General features: G+C 55.3%; 2 protein-coding genes across 2 annotated transcripts in view; one reads left to right on the top strand and one right to left on the bottom strand.

Annotated features, from left to right (window-relative positions):
- The window catches only part of LOC104396135 (chromosome unknown open reading frame, human C15orf43), a 4,837-nt gene extending 1,118 nt beyond the window's left edge, over positions 1 to 3,719 (top strand). Inside the window, exons 2-7 of the mRNA XM_010005939.1 lie at positions 24 to 108; positions 1,467 to 1,612; positions 1,921 to 1,982; positions 2,477 to 2,562; positions 3,263 to 3,354; positions 3,574 to 3,719. Coding sequence (XP_010004241.1) covers positions 24 to 108; positions 1,467 to 1,612; positions 1,921 to 1,982; positions 2,477 to 2,562; positions 3,263 to 3,354; positions 3,574 to 3,719 — 617 coding nt within the window. The remainder of the gene's footprint in view (positions 1 to 23; positions 109 to 1,466; positions 1,613 to 1,920; positions 1,983 to 2,476; positions 2,563 to 3,262; positions 3,355 to 3,573) is intronic.
- A 1,004-nt stretch (positions 3,720 to 4,723) lies between these two features.
- RPS17 (ribosomal protein S17) lies at positions 4,724 to 6,926 on the bottom strand. The gene is made up of 3 exons (XM_010005938.1): positions 6,777 to 6,926; positions 5,208 to 5,273; positions 4,724 to 4,848 (listed from the first exon to the last, which is right to left on the bottom strand). Exons 1-3 carry the CDS (start codon positions 6,924 to 6,926, stop codon positions 4,768 to 4,770), a joined length of 297 nt encoding a protein of 98 aa, XP_010004240.1. The 3' UTR covers positions 4,724 to 4,767.
- Between the last annotated feature and the right edge of the window lie 102 nt (positions 6,927 to 7,028).

Raw genomic sequence — 7,028 nt, 5'->3', positions numbered from 1 at the left:
CCCCCTGACCCCTCTCCCCGCAGCCGCGGGCGCCGGGGCGCTCGCCCACCGGTGGGATGACGCCGACTACCTCTTCAGCAGCGACGCTGCCCACCCGGACACCCGCAGGTGGGCTCTGTCCCCCGACTGTCCCCCCGCGCCCCCCGGGGGGGCACAGCCCCGCTGAGTTCGCCCCGCCCGAGCCCCCTCCGCGTGAGCCCTGCAGGGAGCCAAGGGGCAAGGAAGGGGCACTTGAAGGTTTTGATGGATTCAATGCGAAGGATGTAACGGCCTTCAAAAGCCAGGGGGGTGTTTTTGAAGTGCCCAGCACAGGTCTGCTGGGGTTTTACTGCTCAGTGGGGTCTGAAAACCCATACCCGTGCTAAAGCAGAGCTGGACAGACCAGAAAACAGCTGCAGAAACCACCCGGGTGTTAGGCTGGCTCAGCTGCCACGTGAATCAAACTGGTGGTGCTGTTTTTCTCGCTGCGTTTGAGCTGATCTGCTGGAAAGCTCAGGGTCTAAAATAGAGTTGGTACCATCCCTGAGGAACAAACCCAGTGCTAAAAAGTCAGCAAGAGTTAACTCTGAGAGCAGGCACAGGGGTAAAATGGGCTGGGAAAGGGTCAAACTGCTACTTTCCTTCTGCCTGCTTAATACAAAATATCAAAGAGCTCAAAAACCTTGGTACAAATACAAGGAAAGGCTGTTCAGGCTCTTCCTCCAGTGAGTATTTATATATATTTAATGCCATGTTAACACGTGGAAGGGAATGGCAGTGTTTTCTCCCAGTGCTCTGCAGCCAGCTCTGCTGAGCTGGACTAAGCAGCTTTTTTAACACAAAATTGCTTAAAACTCACCTAGATTTTTGTCATCCTTCAGCCATTCATGGGAGGGGAATCCCAAGAAACCTGGAGTAACGACATTCCTTCCATCAGGGCATCCCACCAGACTGGCTTGTTCCCCCAGGGGGAATTATATATGATTTGATACCTGTATATTCAATGTATAGATTCAGATGATTTCCTGGGAGGACGGTGAGCACTTGAGCATCCTCCCTGGCCCTTCCTCGCTCAGCTGGGATGCTGCTGCTGGTTGGAGACTGTGCCAGGAGCCTGAGCATGGACCTGTGGGGATAAGAATAAACAAACAAAAATATTTCCCCCCCTCCCGGGCCTGAACAACAGGTCTCATCTCAAGACCAGAGTGCAAGGAGCTGCTATTTAACCCCTAAAAATACACTTTTACCTGATTCCCAGAGTCCTAGGCTCCTCTCAGGAGGTGCTGGCAGGACCGTAACGGGATGTTGCTGGTAGAGCCTCCTGGTTAGAACATCACAGAGAATTGGGTGCTCGGGGTGAAAATGTCACAGCAGCTCAGTTTTAACAAACCAACATCCCCCTGAACTTTGTGGTTTGTTGTTCGTTTTGGTTGATTGTTTTTTTTCCAGGTTTTCCTTCGGAAACCAGCCGTCTTTTTCTCTCCCAGGATACACCAGAGCCTGGATTACTTGGAGGGCAGAGCTACAGTCTTTCACTCCCAGTTCCTCTCAGCCTGGGCGCGCAGCGGCGCCGGAGCGAAGCCCTCGCTGGTTCTGGGCCACTTCATCCTGCCCCCCGCCTGCCTGCAGGAAGGTCAGGGGGGAAAAACATCAGGGTTTGGTTCCTCCAGGAGTTCCTCCATGAGCAGAGCCTTTTGGGGGTGCAAACCAGAACCTGCAGTTACTTCTGCTTTAGCTAGAAGGAATTTCCTTCCGTTGGGGGTGATTCTTCCTTCCTGGAGGCAGAGGAATTAATATTTCGTTTTTGATATCATGTTATTCACCTACAGTGAGCTCCTGTCAGGGCTCCTGAGCAGTTTCACTGGTGCCTGTGGGAGGCAGGGGTTTGCACAGCTTCATCATTTGATGCACTCATAGTCATTTTATTTTTGTCCATGGCAGAAATCAGGAGAAAAATCGGTTGTTTTATTTGGGAGAACATGGATCAGTCACTTGCAGAACAGGTAAGACGAGACATTTAAAATACAAGAAATGTAGCTTAAAAAAATACCAATTGCATGGTTCTCTCTCTGGGAGCTTGGCTCTCACCACAGGCCTCAGCCCAAATACAGGATCAAATCTTCTTGTGCTTCCACTGTGTGTGTCCCTCCCAGTGTGACACCCTGGGTGGGCAGCTCTGGACTGAGCATGGAGGGATTTTCTGCCTCACCCAGATGTCCGGTCTCCTCAGCATGTCCTTCTGGGGATGCCAAGGCCTGAGCTCAGCCTCTTCATGCAGCATTTTCCTGCCCTGTGCAACTCCAAGACACTCCCTGCTCCCTTCTCGAAGCAACTTCTCAGCACTTTTGAAGCAAAAACGTGATTAGATTTAGAACTTTATTCTAGATTATGCTTGAAATCACAACTCCTAAAAATACATCTCTCTTGGACCACCTCTCTAGGGCTTCGGGGGTACCCAGGGCAGAGTTATAACCCAACTCTGCTTTGATATTTGCAGCCCGATGAAAATCTGATGGATGAACCCAAGGCTGAGAGAGAAGCCAGTGCAGAAGGAGCAGAGGATGTGCTAGACCTGGCTGGAAGGTATTTTCCTGCCCTTGCAACAGGAGTTAGACCCGCTCCCTGTATTTCAAGAGATCCCCAAAGCACAGGAAACAACTCACAGATTTGGCCCTTGTGGCCACGAAAGCCAATGGTATCTTGGGGTGCATTAAGAGGAGCGTGTCCTGCACATCAAGGGAGGTTCTCCTCCCCCTCTACTCACCCTGGTGAGACCTCACTTGGAGTGTTGTGTCCAATTCTGGGCTCCCCAGTTCCAGAGGGACAGGGATCTAATGGAGAGAGTCCAATGGAAGCTACAGGGATGATGAAGGGACTGGAACACCTGCCTGATGAGGAAGGGCTGAGAGACCTGGGGCTGTTCAGTCTGGAGAGAAGACTGAGGGGGGGATCTAATTAATGTCTCTCAATACATGAGGGCATCAAGAAGGCAGGGACAAGCTCTTGTCCCTTATGCCCTGTGACAGGACAAGGGGCAATGGATTCAAACTGGAGCCCAGGAAGTTCCAGCTCAACATGAGGAAGAACTTCTTTGCTGTGAGGGTGACAGAGCCCCGGGACAGGCTGCCCAGAGAGGCTGTGGAGTCTCCTTCTCTGGAGACTTTCCAGCCCTGTCTGGATGCCTTTCTGAGTGATCTGCCCTGCTCTGGCAGGGGGTACTTGGTATTTGGAGGTCCCTTCCAACCCCTAATATCCTGTGATTCTTTCCCCCTCCCTGATGCAGCAGTGAAGAAGAAACTGTGTCCAGACCACCCAGCCAGGGGGAATTTCCATACCGTGCCCTCCAGGAATACCCGGTGAACAACATGGTGACAGGTAACCTTTCAAGTTTTCGGGAGTGGAAACTGCCTGAAAACGCCTGGGGTGCAGAGGGGCCCCCGCCGCGCGCTCCTCGCTGCCTCCCGGCGGGCACTTGGAGCAGCAGCAGCGCTGAGGGTGCGACTGGAATTGCTCCTTTCCCATCTCTGCTTCCCGTTTCCCAGCGTCCCCGTGCGGCCGGGGGGCTCAGGGCTCCCCCAGACTTTCCCTCCGCAGGTTACGCCTCCGCTCGCCACATGAGGAAATACACGGGGGAGCTCCGGGACTTCACTCCGGGCACCTCGGGCTACGCCGTGTTCTGTGTTCAGCGCGGGGTCGGCATCTACCGCCCCCCCAGGGCTGAAACCAAGAGGAGGTTCTGAGGGACAGGGCAGGTTGGCACCACAGGGCTCCCGGTTGGAAGTTCAGTCCCGTGGGGAGATGCTGGGATAGCTCCCCAGTCGCTCTCCTGCGGGTCCATGGTTAGTTTAGCCCTCAGCCTGTGTCCTCCCCAGTTTTAGTTAATTAGTGAAGAGATTTGTGGTATCGAGCTGCAAATTCAGAGTCAAACCTGTACAGTAGTGGGGGGTTATAAGTTATCCCCACCTGGCTTATCCTGACAGCAGCTCAGCCCATTCCATGTGTGTTTAAAAGATACCTGGCTACGTTTCCTGTAAACATTTTCTTCTTTAAGTTACAGGTTTCATTAAAAAATAAAATAACAGACTTTTCTACCCAAAGCTTTGCCCTTTTGTTTGCACTGGGGGGTTTGAGATGTGTCTGCCAGCAGTTGTTTTCCTTGGAGGGACACACCGAGGTCTCCTGGAGGGGACAAGTCACCCCACGGCCTGCACCTGTGGTACCTGCTCACCAGTGGGACCCCCCGTTGGTGGTGCTGGCTGACACCAACAGCCAAGGTGGGGACCTGAGGTGTCCTCTGCCTCCAAGCACAGCCTCTGCACACCAGGACAGTCTCAGGGGCAGGGCTGTGCCCCAGAACTCTCCCATCCCTGCTGCAGCCTGGGAAAGTTGCTGGATGAAGCATCTTGGTGGGGGCAAGAGGGCAGAAGCCTCACCAGAGCCCCTCTCCACGGGAGACCTTCCTCCCCCAGGCCCTGCTTAGCCCACTTCACTCACCTCACACAGAGAATCTACCAGACTTTTTCCACCTACAAGCCCTGGGGAGGCACCATGGTTGTCCTCTCCTGGCCACACACCACAGGGCAGCCTGTGAAGTAGCAACTTTGAATGTCACATCCCAAACCACCAGGAAAGAGCTCCACGAGATGCTGTCAAACACGAAGGTGTTGAGTTCTCACCCTCTGAGGAGCCAGCCCTCCCTCCTCATCCCCAGGACACAAACTTCCACAGACCAAGCAGGCTGAGGTGGTTTCCCCACGTTTATTGGAAAAGTGACAGCCAGAGGCAGCCTCAGAGGGCTCCTCGGGGCGTTTTGAAGTTCATCCCCACCGTGGGCTGCGTCACCTGCAGGTTGGACAGGCTGCCAAAGTCCTGGAAAAAAGAATGGGATTGGTCACACCACCCTGCCCAGCACCCAACCCCACGGGAGGCAGAGGTGGATTCCTCCTGGGAGCAGTGGGAAGCAGGAAGGTGCTGCAGTAGCAGCAAGGGTGCATTCATGTCTCCAGACCCATAGTCACCTGCACTCAGACAGAGTGGACAAGGAGGCCCTCGGGTCAGCACCCTTGGGTGCTGTGGGAGGAGGGGAGGGTGTGGAGCACACCCACCCTGCCCCTCCCAAGAGCCATGTGGGAATTAACCCACTGGCAGGTCCTGGGGCAGAGGGACCCCCCTGCCACCTGCCCAGTGTTGAAGCCATCAGGTGACACCACCAAGCTGGGGCCACTTACCAGGAGCTTCAGCATTTCCTTGGTGTCTGGGTCCACTTCGATGATCTCCTGGTCTAGGGCAGAAACCTGGCAACAAAGAGATGGGCCCAGTTTGACCAGATCCCACAGCCATGTCCCTGCTGCCACCAGGGTGTCCCCACACACCCGTTCCAGTTGCATTCCACCACAAAGAGGATTTTGCTGCCTGTTGTGGGATGGGCTCCCACAGGATGAGCCAGGAGGACACCAACAGAGCCCAGCTCTGCTGGAACAGCAGCAACCCAACAGCAGAGGCCTCCACAGGGGTCAGAGCCTTTTCACAGCAAGCCTTTGGAAGTCCCAGGGCCAGAGCCCAACCACCATGGTGCTGGACAACAATGTCAAGTGACCACCTGGGCTGTCCCACCTCCAGGGCCCAGGGTCTTCTTGCTCCTGAAGCCCAGGGTGACCTCCTCCAGCCCTCTGCAGACCCCAAACCTCCACCTCCACGCCTCCTTCCCTGGAGGCTCTGTCACACCAGTGGTTTTGTACAAAACTGTAAACAATGCAGGTTCAGGTAACACTACACGGCAGCTCCAACAGGAACACTCCTTCCCTGCTCAGGGTCCCTCCAGGATGACCTCTGCCACCAGCATCACCTCATCCTGCCTTTGAAAGGCAGCTGTAAGGTCACTACATGCAAGACATGGTCAGCTGCCTCACCCAGCTCCTCCAAGCCCCCAGGGCCAGCACCCACCATGGGGTGCTGAGGCAGGGATCTGTTGGTGCTCCACACATCACCCCTGGCTGTGGGGGTGTCAAACCAAGCCCTGGACTCTTGTGGGGGGTCCCATCACCTCACCCTGGGATGTGACACTAAGGTGGGGCAGGGAGAACATTCCTGAGGCAGATCTCCAAGAGGGGGGCACAGCAGCTGCCTGCCCACCACAGCTACCATCACATCCCACCATCATACCTGCTCTTCCCACATCATCACTACAACAACCTTCCACATCCCCACAGCCCAGCACTGATCATCTGGGAGAGCAGAGGCAGCAGCACCGAGAGGTTCTGTGCAGCACAGAAACCAGCAGCTCCACCAGAAGCCAACCAGGAAGAAGGACAAGACGCACTGTCTGAAAGCTACAGAGTTGCAAGGCACTGGATGGAACCCACCAAACATGGAGAACACTTCTGGAGCTCCTGTCCCCTCACCATCTGGGTGAGGAATGAGCCCTCACATCCTTGCCAAAGCAAGAGGAGGTTCATCACTCCCTCCCTTCAGCAACATCTTCCGCCTGGCTGGTTTTAAGCTGCTCCCAATACCCTTCTGTATCTCACCAAGTTGTGCTGTTCTTCATTTTAACTGGAAAACTGAGGAGAGATGTCATCTGCTGACTGGCTGCAGGAAGTCAGCTCGTCCTCCCAGCCCATTCTGAGGGAGTGCCCTGAGACGAGGCCAAAATCTGCCTTGGCCCTCCCTGAACCAAACCCACCTCAGCTCCTCCTGGCCAAGGTTCGGGTTTTGGGGCTACCAGTGGAGAAGACACCTTGAGACAGGACAGAGAGATGCTGGAGAGGGAGCAGCAGGAAGCACAGGCAGAGCCTCACCTCGGGGACGTAGTTGTCCCTCCTCTCCCTCTCCTCCTCCTGCAGCTTGATGGAGATGCCTCGGACAGGTCCCCTCTGAATACGCTTCATCAGGTGTGTGACATACCTGCGGGGACACGGGGGACCATCCAGGCATCCTGTATCCTTCATACCCCCACAACTGGAGGAGACGGAGCCCCCGCTGGCAACCTCAGCCACGTCCCAGCACCAGCCCCAGCACCATCCCCCCCCGGGTCGCTCCAGCGCCGGAGC

Source organism: Chaetura pelagica, unplaced genomic scaffold, assembly GCF_000747805.2.
Source record: "Chaetura pelagica isolate M959 unplaced genomic scaffold, ChaPel_1.0 scaffold369, whole genome shotgun sequence".
In the NCBI taxonomy this organism is placed as follows: Eukaryota; Metazoa; Chordata; class Aves; order Apodiformes; family Apodidae; genus Chaetura; species Chaetura pelagica.
This window is presented reverse-complemented; position numbering and strand designations above follow the sequence as displayed.